This window comes from Ascaphus truei, chromosome 5, assembly GCF_040206685.1.
Source record: "Ascaphus truei isolate aAscTru1 chromosome 5, aAscTru1.hap1, whole genome shotgun sequence".
Lineage (NCBI taxonomy): Eukaryota > Metazoa > Chordata > Amphibia > Anura > Ascaphidae > Ascaphus > Ascaphus truei.
Window position 1 is genome coordinate 841,779 of NC_134487.1, and position 20,135 is coordinate 861,913.

The window sequence follows — 20,135 nt, forward strand, 5'->3', positions numbered from 1 at the left end:
CAGTGGGAAGCCGGTGCGGGGAGCTCTTGCAGTGGGAAGCCGGTGCGGGGCGCTCTTGCAGTGGGAAGCCGGTGCGGGGCGCTCTTGCAGTGGGAAGCCGGTGCGGGGCGCTCTTGCAGTGGGAAGCGGTGCGGGGCGCTCTTGCAGTGGGAAGCCGGTGCGGGGCGCTCTTGCAGTGCGAAGCCGGTGCGGGGAGCTCTTGCAGTGGGAAGCCGGTGCGGGGCGCTCTTGCAGTGGGAAGCCGGTGCGGGGCGCTCTTGCAGTGGGAAGCCGGTGCGGGGAGCTCTTGCAGTGGGAAGCCGGTGCGGGGAGCTCTTGCAGTGGGAAGCCGGTGCGGAGGCTGCGCCGTTCCATCCCAATCTGTACCGTGTAGGTTTATTCCCCCAGGTTTGCAGGGAGTTTCACTTAAGCTGCTTGAGCAATTGCAATGAAACGAGTAGGGAATAGTCTGAGGGCCACCGCTGGCCACGGCTCGATCTCACCCATGGGCTGCCATTGGAGAGCCACGCTGGACACGGTGAGCAGACTATTGATTTAAGCACTGACACGCTTGTTAGCTTGTTACACATTATTCTGGAGCGTCGTGCAGCCACCTCTGTGTTTGTGTAATGTGGGTGTAACGCATGCATGTGTCTGTGTGTGTAATGTATGTGTGTGATGTAACGTGTGTATGCGTAATGTGTGCGTGCATGTGTCTGTGTGTGTAATGTATGTGTGTGATGTAACGTGTGTATGTGTAATGTGTGCGTGCATGTGTTGTGTGTGCAAGCATTTGTGCAATGTGTATGTGACGTGTGCAATCATGTAATGTGTGCATGTATCTAATGTGTTTGTCTGTAACGTGTTTGTGTGTATGTAACCTGTTTGTGTGTTTAACGTATGCATGCCTGGAACCTGTGTGGAAAATGTGAGCATGCATGTGTGTAGCGTGTGCATATGTAATTGCATGTTTAGCAGAGGTATGTTGGGTTATAGCTCATTTCCCTCCGTCCCTCTCCCAGGAGATTAACACAATCTGATTAGAAACAGATTAATTATAATTAGACCTGATCTGAGATTGTCTTAAAAATACAGGACATCTAAACACTAACCTTGAGATGCCTCTCTGTGTATTAGGATGGGGAAAGAGGTATGTGTTCCTGAGGTCTGTATATTAGGAGGGGGTGAGAGGTATGTGTCCCTGATGTCTGTGTATTAGGAGGGGGTGAGAGGTACGTGTCCCTGAGGTCTGTATATTAGGAGGGGGTGAGAGGTATGTGTCCCTGATGTCTGTGTATTAGGAGGGGCTGAGAGGTACGTGTCCCTGAGGTCTGTATATTAGGAGGGGGTGAGAGGTATGTGTCCCTGATGTCTGTGTATTAGGAGGGGGTGAGAGGTATGTGTCCCTGAGGTCTGTATATTAGGAGGGGGTGAGAGGTATGTGCTCCTGATGCCTGTATACTGCCTTTACTTTTAGTAAAGCCTCCACTTGTGACCTTTTTATTGATACGTTTTGTTATTCTACCTGCACTATGGCTGTTTTCTCTTTTCTCTGAGATTGCTGACCGTATATAGCACACCATCCAGACTGGGAGGATTCACAGTTCCAGACTGGCACATATGCTCTTTTTTATACTTCGCTTGTGAGTAGGAATTTGGAAGCCCCTTATATATTTTTATTGACACATTGTTACTGTATTACACTATCCGCATTTTCTCTTTTTTGGGCGTCCGCGACGCTCCCCTGGAATTCGATCAGCAGTGCACCTCCAGACTCTTGAAACAGTCTTTTCTACAGGGTCGAGTGATAAGTGGTTTTTGCCTTTGTATTTTATTATATATATGATTCACTGTTTATTGTTGTTTATACACTTATTGAATATTTATCACTATTGATTTATTTATTCACTTCACTGTTTTTTTGGGTTTAGACGAGTGCCATCTAGCATTTGTTTTATATTAGTCACGCATAATGTAAGTCCAGGCTCCTGAGACTCCCTGTGGAGCTGACTCCAGAGTGTCTGCAAATGTCCGGGGCTTCAAAAGACACCGACCTGGGAAAGTGCCAAATGTCAGGAAATGTATATAAACAGTTTGCCTGGCAGATGCCCGGGCATCCTGGAGGAAGGTAGGCATTCTGCCGCTGTGCAGGGGGGCTGGGTCAGGTATGCTAAGCGGGTTAAGTGTGAGGTTAGCGCATGACCCATGGCATACCGTGAAGCCCTTTGCCCGGCTGCAGGAACTGTTGGCAAACTTGCCATTGAGTGGGTGTAACGCTTGCGCTGCCCACGACCAAGACAGGACCCTGGTACTGAGGTTGGGACTTAATAAACCCGCGCACCCACAGCAGCGGAAGCGTGCCTGGCAGGCGGATTGTCAATGTAGCCGGATCTGGGTTGGAGAGAGCAGGTTAGTCCTAATACTTGCCGAGGTCTTGGAATGGAGAGGTCTGAATCGTGGAAGTCTGTATAGCCGTGGTCTGGGGTTGGAGAGGTCTGAATCGTGGAAGTCTGTATAGCCGTGGTCTGGGGTTCGAGAGGTCTGAATTTTGGAAGTCTGTATAGCCGTGGTCTGGGGTTGGAGAGGTCTGAATCATGGAAGTCTGTATAGCCGTGGTCTGGGTTGGAGAGGTCTGAATTTTGGAAGTCTGTATAGCCGTGGTCTGGGGTTGGAGAGGTCTGAATCGTGGAAGTCTGTATAGCCGTGGTATGGGTTGGACAGCTCCGCAGAGTCGAGGGTAAAGCCGAGGTCAATATCCTGAGGGGTTCAGTAGTCAAGCCGGGCCGGTACACGAAGAATCAAACTGCAGTGAGAAACACAAGACAAGGAGCAAGGCACAACAGACACAGGAGCTCAAGGCTACAACAAGTTATGCTCAGCAAGGTAGGAAAGGGACTGCAGGGTATATGTAGCACACAGGAACCAGTAGCAAGGGAGGCAGAGCGGAGGCGCGGCTCCTGCGGAGGCTGTAAGCAGAGCGGGGGTGCGCGCATGCGCTGGTGCCAGAGTGGAGGTCTGAGTAATGACAGGTAAGGAGGGAACACGTCGCAAAGGACGTGTTCCCCAATTCCTTACAGTGGGAATTTGCTTCCCACGCCAAGAGTGGCTGTGTATTACCCAGATAGGCTTGGGCGGGTGTAATAAGCCTGTGCAGGCTGTCGGGTGGGTGTTCTTCTGTGATCCATTGGAAGGTATAGCGTGCAGTACAGAGACGATTCCATTGCAACCACGGATTGTACCCCGCTATGATAGTTCGTTAGAACTAATCACTTGTAAACGAATTCTGCAAGCGCAGAACGAAGATACTTCTTTCGGCGGAGAAACAGGAGCTGCAAGCGGCGCCCTCGCCAAAGACGAGTTTGCGTCTCTTGTTTGCGTATCAACCCCGCTCCTGGGAATTGATACCTAGGGACTGCATTTCATGGACTTTCGTTCTGGAAACCTTTTATTTTGTTTTACCTCCTTCTCGTAAGTGTTATTTTGTGTTATCCTGTAAATCAAGCTGTGTGTGTTTCTCGTGTGAATAAATAACAATTCATTTTATCTCACGTTTTGTTCAATCAAAGGAACCGGGTATTTTTGTGTGTTAAGCACTGGTCTCCCGTGACAGGAGGGTTGAGAGGTATGTGTCCCTGTGTATTAGGAGGGAGTGAGAGGTGTTTTCCTGTGTATTAGTAGTGTGTGAGAGGTATGTATTCCTTTGTATTAGGAGGGTTGAGAGGTATGTGTCCCTGTGTATTAGGAGGGAGTGAGAGGTGTTTTCCTGTGTATTAGTATTGTGTGAGAGGTATGTATTCCTTTCTATTAGGAGGGTTGAGAGGTATGTGTCCCTGTGTATTAGGAGGGAGTGAGAGGTGTTTTCCGGTGTATTAGTAGTGTGTGACGGGTATGTATTCCTTTGTATTAGGAGGGTTGAGATGTATGTGTCCCTGTGTATTTGAGGGGGTATGTGTTCCTCTTACCTTGATGATATTGAGCAGTTCATAGCGATCGATGCAGCCGTTTCCATCGACATCATAGAGTTTGAAATACCAGCGCAACTTCTGCTCAATCTTCCCTCGGAGCACGAGGCTTAGAGCGGCAACATACTCCATGAAATCGATGTACCCATCCTGTGAGAGAGGGCTGATCAATAATCAATACAGAGACAGAGGGCCAGATCAATAACCAATACAGAGACAGAAGGCTGATCAATAACCAATACAGATAGTAGATACATTAATCAATAGAGTGATAGATGGGTCATCAATAATCAATACAGAGACAGAAGGTCAATCAATAATCAATACAAAGACAGAGAGCAAATCAATAATCAATACAGAAACAGAGGGTCAATCAATAAACAAGACAGAGACAGAGGGTGGATCAATAATCAATCATTGTGACCCTCCTATGACATGTATATTATCAATAATTGAAGCCAGTTATTGTCCTGTCATATGACCATACGATTATTATTTCATATCTGTTTTTATCATGTAACAAAGTAACACCTTTCCCTTGCTCTCCCTCTAAATCTGCTGCCCTCCCTCATCTCGCTCCCTCATCTCATTCCTTCCCTCATCTCGCTACTTCCCTCACCTCACTCCTTCCCTCATCTCACTCCTTCCCTCACCTCACTCCTTCCCTCACCTCACTCTTTCCCTCATCTCGCTCCTTCCCTCATCTCACTCCTTCCCTCATCTCACTCCTTCCCTCATCTCACTCCTTCCCTCACCTCACTCCTTCCCTCATCTCGCTCCTTCCCTCACCTCACTCCTTCCCTCACCTCACTCTTTCCCTCATCTCGCTCCTTCCCTCATCTCACTCCTTCCCTCATCTCACTCCTTCCCTCATCTCACTCCTTCCCTCATCTCACTCCTTCCCTCACCTCACTCCTTCCCTCACCTCACTCCTTCCCTCATCTCGCTCCTTCCCTCACCTCACTCCTTCCCTCATCTTGCTCCTTCCCTCATCTCACTCCTTCCCTCACCTCACTCCTTCCCTCATCTCACTCCTTCCCTCATCTTGCTTATTCATCTCGCTCCTTCCCTCATCTCACTCATTCCCTCATCTCGCTCCTTCCCTCATCTCACTCCTCCCCTCATCTCACTCCTTCCCTCATCTCACTCCTTCCTTCATCTCACTCCTTCCCTCAACTCACTCCTTCCCTCATCTTGCTCATTCATCTCGCTCCTCCCCTCACCTCACTCCTTCCTCATCTCGCTCCTTCCCTCATCTCACTCCTTCCTTCATCTCACTCCTTCCCTCAACTCACTCCCTCCCTCATCTCGCTCGTTCCCTCATCTCACTCCTCCCCTCATCTCACTCCTTCCCTCATCTCACTCTTTCCCTCATCTCACTCCTTTCCTCATCTCGCTCCTTCCTTCACTTAACTCCCTCACCTCAGTCCCTCATCTCGCTCCCTCATCTCACTCCTTCCCTCATCTCACTCCTTCCCTCATCTCACTTCCTTAACTCACTCCGTCCCTCATCTCACTCCTTCCCTCATCTCGCTCCTTCCCTCATCTTGCTTCTTCCCTCATCTCACTCCCTCATCTTGCTCCCTCATCTCACTCCCTCAACTCGCTCCTCCCCTCATCTCACTCTTTCCCTCATCTCACTCCTTCCCTCATCTTGCTCCTTCCTTCATCTCGCTCCTTCCTTCATCTCACTCCTTCCCTCATCTCGCTCCTTCCTTCACTTAACTCCCTCATCTCGCTCCCTCATCTCACTCCTTCCCTCATCTAACTTCTTCCCTCATCTCGCTCCTTCTCTCATCTTGCTCCTCCCCAATTCTGAAATGAGGTGTTGCAATGGGGTCATAACTCCAAGATGTCTGGTCACCCGGGGGTTAGGAAGACTTGCGATTTCCTCGCACAAATCTTTTGGTGGCCTGAGCTCCACAAAGACGTACAGGAGTTTGTGGCAGCCTGTGTTATATGCGCTCAGACGAAGGTGCCAAGGACGTTACCCTGTGGATTGCTACAAACCCTTACCCATCCCCACCCACCCATGGACCCACCTCTCCATGGATTTTATTGTGGGGCTGCCTCCCTCCAGGGATATGACTACCATACTGGTAGTGGTCGACCAATTCACATGACAAGCCCATTTGGTTCCTCTCAGGAAGCTACCCAAAGCATCTGAACTATGGAGATCTTAATTAAAGAGATATTCTGCCTCCATGGAGTCCCGACGGATATAAAGTCAGATCGCGGATCCCAATTCGTCTCTAGATTTTGGAAGGCCTTCTGCCAAAGAATGGGTATCTCCTTACATTTCTGTTCTTCCTACCATATCCAGACCAATGGTCTCCCAGAAAGGACCAATCAGTCCTTAGAACAAAAAATAATTGAATGAATAAAGAATACTTGTAGAAGGATCCCCAAAATAAATACTTGATTGAAGACAACAGGTATTGGGTGTAGACTCCTGGATAGTGAACTCACCACATATTTAGAAATGGACACAGATTAACATCAGGAGTCATAAGCATATAACTCACCCTAAATAATACCAAAATCTCATTAAGAATCATAGCCAGGGAAACATGTAGCCAGCAAGTGACCCACTTTTGAAGCTGCAACGTCCATGTAATCCAGCAGTGGGGGTCCTTAGGTGTGCCTCCGTCCAGTGGGTATGACAAGAGAAAAAGGAGGAATGGGGGAGCACTACAACACATGTCCATAGACAAATAAACAAACAGGAGAGTGCGTTTCCCATAAAAAATAATTATTTAATGGTCATGAGGACAAGAAAAGGGCAAAAAAAGCCCCACCAACATTTCACGCTTCTCAGAGCGCTTTGTCCCCCCCAGCCCGGCACTGATCCCCATCAGCAGCCCCGCACCCCAGCAGCCTTACTGAACCCCCCTCCCCCCCAGCCCGGCACTGATCCCCATCAGCAGTCCCGCACCCCAGCAGCCTTACTGAACCCCCCTCCCCCCCAGCCCGGCACTGATCCCCATCAGCAGTCCCGCACCCCAGCAGCCTTACTGACCCTCCCTCCCCCCCAGCCCGGCACTGATCCCCATCAGCAGCCCCGCACCCCAGCAGCCTTACTGACCCTCCCTCCCCCCCAGCCCGGCACTGATCCCCATCAGCAGTCCCGCACCCCAGCAGCCTTACTGACCCCCCCTCCCCCCCAGCCCGGCACTGATCCCCATCAGCAGTTCCGCACCCCAGCAGCCTTACTGACCCCCCTCCCCCCAGCCCGGCACCGATCCCCATCAGCAGCCCCGCACCCCAGCAGCCTTACTGACCCCCCCCACCCCCCCAGCCCGGCACCGATCCCCATCAGCAGCCCCGCACCCCAGCAGCCTTACTGACCCTCCCTCCCCCCCAGCCCGGCACTGATCCCCATCAGCAGTCCCGCACCCCAGCAGCCTTACTGACCCTCCCTCCCCCCCAGCCCGGCACCGATCCCCATCAGCAGCCCCGCACCCCAGCAGCCTTACTGACCCTCCCTCCCCCCCAGCCCGGCACTGATCCCCATCAGCAGTCCCGCACCCCAGCAGCCTTACTGACCCCCGCCTCCCCCCCAGCCTGGCACCGATTTCCCCCCCCCCCCACTCAGCCCTGCACCAAATCCCCCCCCCCCATCCCGGCACTGATCCCACAAGCCCAGCACCAATCCCAGCCCCGCACGATCCCCGCAGGCAGACCCACCATGCTGACACCGGAGGTAGTGGGGTAGAGGGGGCTGTGAGTGTGGTGTGTGTGGTGTGAGTGTGCTGTGTGTGTGCTGTGAGTGTGTGCACCTCTGCCGCCAGCCCTGACCCCTGTTTCCATACCGACTACTGATACTCTTACAAGACACTGTCTCTAGGTTGTGGTCAGTTTTTTGGATCGCTAACGCAGCCCTGCGGGTCCGCCTCCTTATTTGAGACGAGCACCGTCACAGTCTCTCCCTGACAATAATAAAGTTAAAATGAATAATACAAAAATACAACGTCGCCTCATCTTCCGAATGTAAAATGTATATTCCGTGCATGCGTGTATGTCAAATTGGAACCTTGTTGTATGTATGTATGTATGTATGTATGTATGTATGTATGTATGTATGTATGTCTCTATTTGTATAGGCCATTAATGTACATGGAAAAGAGTAAGTTTAAATGGCCACCAAACAAAAAGAAAAAGGTAGCGCTAATGAATTAACCCGGTAGTTGCCCGCAGCCTGGGATATAACTCTGACTCCCACGGTCAGAAGAGACAGATGCAAAACATGTTATATCAGTGGCCCTGGGCCCCAAGTAACAATAAATAAACGATCACCAGTAAAAGGATATATAGCAGCCTGATGGAAGTAGATGTTCACTAGAGCCCTCCTCGTGTTGGCGGTCAGATCATGCAGAAAAAAATGAAAACACAAACATAGTGTGATACAGTATAACATAGACACAGATAACACCACTAACAGACACTACAACTAACATATGCTGAGACACACAGTAGACTGAAAAGTAAAGAAGGCATTTAATATAATAACTGATCGTTCAGTACAACTAAAATGACTCAATGTGAGAAGTCCCTAATATCCTTTAGCTAGCGGAAATGCCCGCTTACCGGAGCCCAGCTGGTAACAGGCAGTGGATATTCTGAGAGTATACCCTCTCTTACGAAAACGGTGTGGCTCCTGCCCGTCTCCTTGGTGCTTGTCACGTGCAATTGTCCGGTTGCCGGGAAGTAGGTGGGTGTAGCAGCTGTCTTAGCTTCACCAAGACAAAATCATCCGCCTACGCTCCCTCTCTCTCTCCTCCAAAGTGTGGACATGCACAGAAGCGCTCGGCGTCGCAGGGCATACACCGCCGCAACCCCAGCTCCTCGCGGTGAAGGGGAAAAGCTCTTGGCGGCAAATTCAAAAGTGCTCCAGTGAAGGAGCTGCTCAGCTTAGTTTGTAGGGCTCAGAAACGTGGCATGTAGCGTTCAGTGATATCAGGGACCACCCTACGCGTTTCGGAAGACTGAGCTTCCTTCCTCAGGGGTAAAAAAGTACTACTGCCTGTTACCAGCTGGGCTCCGGTAAGCGGGCATTCCAGCTAGCTAAAGGATATTAGGGACTTCTCACATTGTGTCATTTTAGTTGTACTGAACGATCAGTTATTATATTAAATGCCTTTTTTACTTTTCAGTCTACTGTGTGTCTCAGCATATGTTAGTTGTAGTGTCTGTTAGTGGTGTTATCTGTGTCTATGTTATACTGTATCACACTATGTTTGTGTTTTCATTTTTTTCTGCATGATCTGACCGCCAACACGAGGAGGGCTCTAGTGAACATCTACTTCCATCAGGCTGCTATATATCCTTTTACTGGTGATCGTTTATTTATTGTTACTTGGGGCCCAGGGCCACTGATATAACATGTTTTGCATAAATGGCACACCGCTGCTTAGAAGAATAAATTTACAGTGAATTCCCTTTTGGTGCTCACCTCCTGTTGATCCCGGCGTCCCAAAGCTGGATCCACGTAATAGCAATAAACAAGAAATAGAAGGAGCGCACAAGCCAATGCTCTGATGAATTTAATACACTTTTAAGTTTTTTGACTCTATCACAGTCTTTTGTGTGCTCCTTCTGTTTCTTGTTTATTGCTATTAATGTACATAGCGCTTCACAGCAGTAATAGTTACAGTCATATAAATAATAAGATATAAATAACACAAAGGGAAGAAGTGCTTCAGACTTAAAAGTAACATTTAGGAAAAGGAGTCCCTGCTCCGAAGAGCTTAAAATCTAATTGGTTGGTAGGAAGAACGTACAGAGACAGTAGGAGGGCATTCTGGTAAGTGCGTCTGCAGGGGCCAAGGTTAATGTGTGAGGTGTTAATTATCAGCTATGGAGCTACTCATATGCTTCCTTAAGCAGGTGTGTTTTAAGGTGGGTCATAAAGGTGGATAGAGAGGGTGCTAGTCTGGTATTGAGGGAAGGGCATTCCAGAGGTGTGGGGCTGTCAGTGAGAAGAGTTTAAGGTGGGAGAGGGCTTTGAATACAAAAGGGGGTAGAGAGAAGACATCCTTGAGCAGAACGCAAGAGCCGGGATGGTGTATAGCGAGAAATTAGGGCTGAGATTGTATTGTATTGTATGTCTTTATTTATATAGCGCCAAAAGTGTACTCAGCGCTTCACAAAGAATACAGTACAGGGAATTATAATAATACAATAAGTGCAGCAAAATCAGACAATAGGAAAGGAAATCCCTGCCCCGAAGAGCTTACAATCTAAGGTTTGAGGGGAATTTTCAGAGACAACAGGTGAAGGAATAAGTGCTGTATATGGTTGTGCTTGGCCACAATGGGTGGTAGGAGTGACAGGGTGTGGGACAATAGCCATGAGTGCAGGCTATTGGGATGCTTGATTTGTGGGGCGTGTTTTAAGGTTGGTCAGTATTAAATGAAAAGGTTGACACCATTTGCATGGGAGGAGATGGCAGTGAGGCATGAATGAGAGCAAGTGGGTATGTCTGGCTTCAGGGAGATCCCTGGCAGCAGGAAGGAGTAGATAAAGGGTGTGAATAGAGGATTTGTGGGTGTTTTATATTGAGGGGTAAAGAAGTTGTTTTGAGAGAGGTGTATAAATAATGGTGCAGTGGGGAGTGAGGAAGTTGGAGAGAACAGAGACATTCACAAAGGAGTGAGGAAACAGTAAACAGAAAAGGCAATAGGGAGGGCATAGTGAGATGCAGGAGGAGAGACTTCCCAGGTACTGGAGGATAGGAAGAGTACAAATAATCAAAGATATAAGGAGGAGCAGAAGAGTGTTGAAACGCATATGCATGTCATCACATTTTTGTGCATGCATGTATGTCAAAATGGAAGCTTGTTGAAACGCATATGCTTGTCATCACATTTCTGCATATGCGTGTCATTATATAACATTGTTCAGAATGAAATTACTGTACAGTAAGATACTGTACAGTGCATTTCCTCACGGAGTCGCTAGATACCAACTGTAAAATAGTACAGTATTGCTGTTAGGGTCTCTAAATAGTAAAAATAACTTTTATTTCCTAGATTTATATAGTATACTGTACATACCGTATACTGTACAGTATATCAATCAGACAATTTTATATAGTTAAATGCCTTTAGAACTTTAAATTACAGTATGTTTAGTGCTACTGTAAGTGTATCTAATCAGTAAATGCACCTTTTTTGCAAGATGTTTATGCTGTATACAGTACTGTATGTCAACAAAATATTTATATACAGTATGTATGTCTTTATTTAAAAGCGCCATTAATTTAAATAGCGCTTCACAGTTGTAATACACGTGACAATCATATAAATAACAAATAATACAAATAACAGATCATGGGAATAAGTGCTTCAGACATAAAAGTAACATTTCAGAAGAGGAGTCCCTGCCCCGAGGAGCTTACAGTCTAATTGGTAGGTAGGGAGAAGGTACGGAGACAGCAGGAGGGCGTTCAGGTAAGTGCGTCTGCAGGGGGCCAAGCATTATGTATCGTGTATAGTATTAGCCACGGTGCTACTCATATGCTTCTTTAAGCAAGTGTGTCTTAAGGTGGGACTTACAGGTGGATAGAGAGGGTGCTAGTCGGGTACTGAGGAGAAGGGCATTCCTGAGGTGCGGGGCAGTCAGTGAGAGAGGTTTTGTAACGGATCGCGGGAGTCGCACTTCCCAGCGTGTCCCCATCACCCCGGGTCCCACTGCGCCTAACTACCCCTCTTCCCTACGTCTTCACTCTTTCCCATCCTAACTCTCGGCCGTTCCTCCGCGGCGCGGTCTGTGCGCCCTGATGCGCGCTCGGGTCACTCGCGGCTCCCGCACTGTGCACGTGCGTTCCCAATCGCTCGTTGCTCTCCGTGGGGCGCGCGTTCCTCGGCGTGCCTCCATCGCCCCAGCCCTTGCCTTACCTGGCTCCTCCGCTTCTCTTTCCCTTCCGCCTCCAGTGCCGAGCGTCTCCCCGGCGGTGCGCCCCTCACGCCCTGTGACACGCGCGGTGCGCGCGCATAGCAGACTTACAGAAGGCGCGCGCACCCGCTCCAGTTATCAGCCGCCCCTGAACACTAGCTATGCCCCCTGTGGCTTACAAGCCATCTCCCTGGATTACTTCCGTCTCCTCCCCTGCTCTCACAGACCTATCCCTGCAAACACTCACTCAAGCCTCTGCTCCTCCCCTCATCCCTATTGGTCTTCCTTCCCATATAACCCCACTCTGTCCTCTCTTTCCTTGCTCTGCATAGCTTTCCTGTAGCTCCTGTGTGTGCAGTGGCTATGCCTAGCTCCCTTGTCTGTTTCAGCTCTGGTTCCTGTCCCTGCCCCTGTTTGGATTCCATTGGTTTGACCTTGAACTCTGCTTTGGATTTGACTACGCTGCCTTCTTCTGCCCTTGAACCCTGGCTTACGGACATCACTATGCTGCTTTCTCCAACCCTTGAACCCTGTCTTACGGACATCACTACGCTGCTCTCTCCAACCCTTGAACCCTGGCTTACGGACATCACTACGCTGCTTTCTCCAACCCTTGAACCCTGGCTTACGGACATCACTACGCTGCTTTTTCCAACCCTAGAACCCTGGCTTACGGACATCACTACGCTGCTCTCTCCAACCCTTGAACCCTGGCTTACGGACATCACTACGCTGCTTTCTCCAACCCTTGAACTCTGGCACTTGGACATTACCCTCCGACCTCTGGCACCCGGACTCAGCAAGTATACGTTAACCCTTACTCACCAGGCCCGGCAACGCTATTACCACACTCCGGGCACGCCCTCACTGCTGTGGGTGCGTGTTATACCCTTACCCACCTCAGCATGGGGACTGGCCAGATCTGTGGGCATACAGGCATTACATTATGCAGAGCCCAGCAAATGCAGACCCCCCTGAGGTGGGCCAAGGTGTTTCCGTGGAACATTTGCAATTTCTAAGCAACCAACGTACAGTACCAATGTTTCACATCAACTTTCCAATTTATCTCTCCGGGAATCCCCAGTAGCATCGTCATCCCTGGCCCCAGTGACTATAAGCAATCCGGGACCACTTATTCCACCTCCCAACCGGTATGATGGGGACCCCCTCGCTTGCCGAGGATTCTTGAATCAGTGCGAAGTTCAATTCGAGATGTCCCCGTCCCTCTTCCCTACTGGTGGCACCAAGGTGGCCTATATCTATGCCCTACTCACTGGCGACGTACTCGCTTGGACTTCTCCTCTCTGGGAACACAAACCAGACACAACCCAAGATTACCCCAAATTCCGGCGTGAGTTCCAACAGGTTTTTGACACGCCAGCGCGTAGGGAGACTGCTGCTTTTTCCTTGTTCCATCTCTCTCAGGCTCGTAAGTCAGCTGCAAGATACGCGGTGGAGTTCCGCACCATCGCCGCAGAGACCCAGTGGAACGTGAAGCTCTCGCTGCGGCATACTGGCACGGGGTGTCCGAAACTCTCAAGGATGACCTCGCAGCTCACGCTCGGCCTTCTTCCCTTGATGAACTCATTGCTCTCAGTATCCGGATGGATCAGCGAACTCAAGAACGACGCAACGAGCGTCACTGTTCCCGTTCTCTCTCGTCTCTGCCTTTTTTTCCTAGGTCACCCCCTTCGGCCTTCCCTGTGTTGGACGCCCCTGAACCGATGCAAATCGGTAGCCAACAACATCGGGCTGCTGAGAAAGTACGATGTCGTGAGGAAGGTCTCTGCTATTATTGCAGTTCTCCAGAACACAGTCTTCGTCACTGCCGCCTGAAACCGTGAAACGGGAACGCCAAGTAAAGGTAGAGGGGCTTTTACTGGGTACTATCTCTCCTTGCCCCTCTCCCTAAGGAACTACCGAAGAAGATACTACTCCCTGTAACTCTGGCGGGTCCTGATCTTCAAATAGAAGTGGAAGCGTTCATCGACTCCGGGTCTGGTGGTAACTTTCTTGATCACACCTTCCCTTGCAACAACCAAATTCCAAAAAAGACGCCCATCGGCCTGGAGGCTATCGATGGTCGACCGTTCCAACAAGCCTTCATCATTTGGGAGTCTATTCCACTTACCCTGACCACCGCGGATGGTCATACTGAGGTAATGGTTTTTGATGTTTTCCACTCCCTACTGTCCAGGTTATTCTGGGATTGCCATGGCTTCAACTTCACAACTCACGTATTGATTGGACCAACGTTTTGCCCATCCAATGGGCCGCTACCTCAGAGAAGACACTTACCCCTCCTGTTGTCGTGCTCGCGGGTCTCGACACCACCTCATCTAACTGCTCTGCTTTACTGAAGGTATACCACGAGTACTTAGATGTCTTCAATAAGACACAGGCTGAGGTGCTACCTCCCCATCGCCCTTACGATTGTCCCATTGATTTAATCCCTGGAACCATACTCCCCAAGTCTAAGTTCTACCCCTTATCTGTGCCTGAGACAGAGGCGATGACGTCATATTTCCAGGAGAATATTGAGAAAGGGTTCATCTGGAATTCTACCTCCCCCACCGGGGCAGGCTTCTTCTTCATGAAGAAGAAGGATGGCTCTTTAAGACCCTGTATCGACTTTCGTGGGCTTAACAAGATTACGGTAAAAAAACGATACCCTCTTCCTTTAATTTCTGAACTCTTCGACCGTCTTCAAGGAGCCTCTATATTCTCCAAACTCGATTTAAGAGGGGCCTACAATCTTCTTCGAATAAGAGACGGGGACGAATGGAGGACCACGTTTAACACGCGTTCGGGACATTATGAATATTTAGTGATGCCGTTCGGCCTGTGCAATGCCCCTGCTGTTTTCCAAGAATTCATGAATGATATCTTCCGGGACATTTTGGGAATGTTCGTCATCGTATATTTGGATGACATCCTCATTTTCTCTAAAAACTTGGAGGCGCACATTCGCAATACCAAAATGGTTCTCTCTCAGCGTCGTGCTAATTGCCTCTACGCAAAAATGGAGAAATGTCTGTTCCATCAACCATCCACAGCCTTCTTAGGCTATATAATCTCTGACAAAGGCTTTACCATGGATTCCTAGAAATTGAAGTCTGTACTCGACTGGCCATTGCCGAATTCACTCAAGGCTGTGCAACGCTTTCTTGGCTTTGCTAATTACTACCGGAAATTCATCCGTAACTTCTCTACCGTTGCTCTTCCTATCACTGCCTTGACCAAGAAAGGTGCTGATCCGACTGTTTGGTCTCTCGAAGCCATCAAAGCCTTCGAGTTCTCTTCGGCCGAGAGAAATTATGATGTCGGGAACCATGAGCGTCTGGCCATCAAATTGGCTCTCCAGGAATGGAGGCATCTCCTCGAGGGTACCAAGGAACCTGTAGCCATCCTCACAGATCACAAAACTTATTCTACATTGGGGGGGCTCGTCGCTTGGGATCCCGTCAAGCTGGTTGGGCACTGTTCTTCTCTCGGTTCAATTATACTATTTCTTATATTCCCGGCACCAAAAATATCAAGGCCGACGCTCTCTCTCGCCAGTTCTCTACGGAGAACGAGTCTAACGAATCCTCAGAGACGATTCTTCCCGCTAAATGTATTATTTACGCCAATAACTTTGACGTCTTGGACGAAATTAATAAAGCCCAGGTTCACCTTCCCAGGAGATTTAGGATGATAGAAGGACGGTTGTATGCAGCCCCGCGTTTTCACCATAAAATACTTCTGTGGGGACACTCTTCTAGATCTGCTGGTCATCCAGGCTTCAAGAGGACAGTGGATCTTATCAAACGGACCTTTTGGTGGCCTAAAATGAACAAGGACATTTTCGATTTTACCAGAGCTTGTCCGGTCTGTGCCCAGAGCAAGTCCGCCTGACACAAACCTTCTGGTCTCTTCATGCCTCTCCCTATTCCGGAACAACCTTGGAAGCATATCTCCATGGACTTTATTGTGGAATACTCCGTGCCCTGATGGCAGGGGTGGAGGCGTGGGGCTCCTGCTCTCCTCTCTCTGCCGTTACCGAACCCTTCCTATTCCCCCCTCTCTTGCTTTTCCCTCCTTTGAGGCTCACACTGTCCAGATCTTCTCTCCTCTCCCTGTCCATGTGGCGGTCATCTATCGCCCACCTACCTCTACTCATCCCCCTTCTGCCTTTCTCTCTCCCTTTGAATCCTGGCTCTCTTTCTTTCTCTCCTCAGACTCCCCTGTTCTTCTCCTTGGGGACTTCAATTGCCACATTGATGACCCATCTCTCTCTTGGGCTTCCCGCTTTCTTTCTCTAACCTCTTCTTTTGGCCTTCAATAGTGGACTGCAGCCAGCACACACAAGGATGGCCACTACTTAGACCTGGTTTTCACTAAAAACTTCTCTCTCTCTGATTTCTCCATTTCCCCTTTTCCTCTCTCTGACCATCACCTCATCTCATTCTCTCTATCTCGCTTCTCCCCTTCTCCACCTCCATCTACCCCCCGGTTCTGCAGAAACCTGCGCTCTATTCACTTACCTGACTTTGAGTCAACTTTAAGCTCCTCCCTCTCCTCTCTCAGCTCTGCTACAGACCCTGACAACCTGGTCAGGAACTACAACTCTGTCTTGTCCTCCTCTCTTGATCTACATGCCCCGCTTTCTCGCCGCACTCGCCCTTCTAACCCTAGACCCTGACTAAATTCCCACACGCGCATGCTGCGTTCCTCCACTCGTTCCTATGAACGCCTCTGGAGGAAGTTTCACACTCTCGCAGACTTCCTTCACTAAAAATTTATGCTATCCTGTTTCAACTCTGCCCTCTCGCAAGCTAAACAAGCCTACTTTTCTGCACTAATCAACATGCACAAGTCTAACCCACGCCGACTGTTCTCTGTCTTTGATACTCTACTCAAAACACCCTCAGCTGCCTCTCCTTCCTCCATCTCCGCTCAGAACTTTGCTGACTATTTTAAGGAAAAGGTGGAATCCATACGGCAGAACATCCCCTCTGTTTCTTCCTCCAATCCTGCACCTCTTCCTAACTCTCCTCCTGCCTTCCTTGACTCTTTTTCCACTGTCTCAGAGGAGGATGTGTCGCTGTTGATCGCCTCTTCTCCCTCTACCACCTGCCCTCTTGATCCCATTCCCTCCCATCTCCTAAAACCTCTTGCTCCTACTATAATCCCTACGCTCACACACATTTTTAACTCCTCCCTCTGCTCTGGAACCTTTCCATCCTCCTTCAAACATGCAACAGTCATACCATTACTCAAAAACAGCAAGCTTGACCCTACTTGTCTTTCTAACTATCGACCTGTCTCCCTCCTGTCTTTTGCCTCTAAATTCCTTGAACGTCTTGTATTCTCTCGCTTGCTCCATTTTCTCAACACCTATTCTCTCCTAGACCCTCTACAATCTGGCTTCCGCACTGCTCACTCCACCGAAACAGCCCTCACTAAAATAACTGACGACCTCCATGCTGCCAAAGACAGAGGTCATTACACTCTGCTCATATTACTCGACCTCTCAGCAGCATTTGACACAGTGGACCACCCTCTTCTCCTCCACATTCTCCATATTCGGAACAAAGCTCTATCCTGGATCTCATCCTACCTCTCCCATCGTACTTTTAGTGTCTCTTCTGCTAACACCTCCTCCTCTATTGATCTCTCTGTGGGGGTTCCCCAGGGCTCTGTCCTGGGACCGCTTCTCTTTTCTCTGTACACACTCTCTCTAGGTGACCTAATAACATCTTTTGGGTTTAATTATCACCTCTATGCCGACGACACACAAATATACTTTTCAACACCTGACCTTACACCTGCTGTACAAACCAAAGTTTCTGAATGTCTGTCTGCTATATCATCCTGGATGGCCCTCCGCCGCCTTAAACTCAACATGGCTAAAACAGAGCTCTTCATATTTCCTCCCAAACCTGGCCCTACTACCTCCTTCCACATTACTGTTGGAACTACAATCATTCACCCAGTAGCCCAAGCACGCTGCCTAGGGGTCACACTCGACTCCTCTCTCACATTCGCCCCTCACATTCAAAACATTTCTAAAACTTGTCGCTTTTTCCTCCGCAATATAACAAAGATACGCCCTTTCCTCTGTTGCTCGACTGCTAAAACTCTGACTCAGGCCCTCATTCTCTCCCGTCTTGATTACTGTAACCTCCTGCTGTCCGGCCTTCCTGCCTCTCACCTGTCTCCCCTACAATCTATCCTAAATGCTGCTGCCAGAATCACTCTACTCTTTCCTAGATCTGTCTCAGCATCTCCCCTCATGAAATCCCTCTCCTGGCTTCCGATCAAATCCCGCATCTCACACTCCATTCTTCTCCTCACTTTTAAAGCTTTACACTCTTCTGCCCCTCCTTACATCTCATCCCTAATTTCTCGTTATGCACCATCCAGACTCTTGCGTTCTTCTCAAGGATGTCTTCTTTCTACCCCCTTTGTATCTAAAGCCCTCTCCCGCCTTAAACCTTTTTCACTGACTGCCCCACACCTCTGGAATGCCCTTCCCCTCAGTACCCGACTAGCACCCTCTCTATCCACCTTTAAGACCCAACTTAAGACACACTTGCTTAAAGAAGCATATGAATAGCACTGTGGATATTCTCAACACGATACATAAAGCTTGGCCCCCTGCAGACGCACTTACCAGAACTCCCTCCTACTGTCTCTGTACGTTCTACCTACCTACCAATTAGACTGTAAACTCCTCGGGGCAGGGACTCCTCTTCCGAAATGTTACTTTTAAGTCTAAAGCACTTATTCCCATGATCTGTTATTTATATTATCTGTTATTTATTTGATTACCACATGTATTACTACTGTGAAGCGCTATGTACATTAATGGCGCTATATAAATAAAGACATACAATACAATACAACTCCCCAATTCCAAAGGGATGAATACGATCCTCGTTGTAGTAGATAGGTTTTCCAAGCATTCACACTTTATACCCCTCAAGGATCTTCCTAGTTCAGCTACCTTGGCCGACGTTTTTTCTAAGGAAATTTTTAGATTACACGGTGTACCTATTTCAATTGTTTCAGACAGAGGTACTCAATTCATTTCTAAGTTTTGGCGAGCTTTTTCTCAGAGACTCAGTATTTCCCTTCTATTTTCCTCGGGTTATCACCCCCAGACAACGGTGAGATGGAGAGAATGAATCAGACTCTGGAACAGTATCTCAGATGCTTCATGTCTGAATCTCAAGACAATTGGGTGGATCTATTACCCTGGGCAGAGTTTGCTATTAACTCATTAAAAAACGAGTCTACGTAAGAATCACATTTTTTCATTAATTTTGGATTCCATCCCAGCAGTCTTCCCCTCTCCTCCCCCCCACCCCCCTCTGGTGTTCCTGCAGCGGATTCTCACATTACCAGCCTTCAAAACTCTTGGAGGAAGATCCTAAAAACCTTGCAAGGTTCTGTTCAAAGACAAAAGACGCAAGCAGATCGGCGACGTCAAGTGGGACCAGTATTCAAACCCGGGAACAGAGTTTGGCTATCTTCTAAGAATATCATGCTCAAGACTCCCTCCCAGAAACTGGCCCGAGATTCTTGGGCCCTTTCAAGGTCCTCGAGAGGATCAACCCGGTCGCATACCGACTTGCACTTCCTCCTACCATGAAGATCCCCTCGGTGTTCCATGTGTCCCTACTTAAACCGGTGATCCAAAATGCTCATTTTTCAGACCGTCCTAAGAGACCCAATTCTGTCGTCATTCAAGGACAACAAGAATTCGAAGTCCAGTCCATACTCGATTCTCATTGGTCCAGGGGCAGACTTCAGTTTGTTCATTGGAAAGGATATGGTCCGGAGGAACACTCCTGGATACCGTCTCATCACATTCATGCCGCAACGCTCCTCAGACAGTTCCGTCGGAAGTTCCCTCATAGACCTTGGGAGGATCGTCCGGAGTCCGATCCTCAAGGGGGGGATACTGTAACGGATCGGGGGACTCGCGCTTCCCAGCGTGTCCCCGTCACCCCAGGTCCCACGGTGCCTAACTACCCCTCTTCCCTAAGTCCTCACTCTTTCCCATCCTCCTCTATCGGCCATTCCTCTGTGGCGTGGTCTCCGCGCCCTGACGCGCGTTCTGTTAACGCGCGCGGCTCCCGCACTGTGCATGCGCGTTCCCGATCGCTCGTTGCTCTCCGTGGGGTGCGCTTTCCTCGGCGTGCCTCCATCGCCCCAGCCCTTGCCTTACCTGGCTCCTCCGCTTCTCCTTCCCTTCCGCCTCCAGTGCCGAGCGTCTCCCCGGCGGTGCGCCTCTCACGCTCTGTGACA

At 49.2% G+C, this 20,135-nt stretch overlaps 1 protein-coding gene across 4 annotated transcripts in view; it reads right to left on the reverse strand.

Annotated features, from left to right (window-relative positions):
- The window catches only part of LOC142494778 (guanylyl cyclase-activating protein 1-like), a 77,922-nt gene that overhangs the window by 44,329 nt on the left and 13,458 nt on the right, over positions 1-20,135 (reverse strand). For all 4 annotated transcript variants that reach the window (XM_075599227.1, XM_075599224.1, XM_075599225.1 and 1 more), the window contains exon 2: positions 3,942-4,091. In XM_075599227.1, coding sequence (XP_075455342.1) covers positions 3,942-4,091 — 150 coding nt within the window. The remainder of the gene's footprint in view (positions 1-3,941; positions 4,092-20,135) is intronic.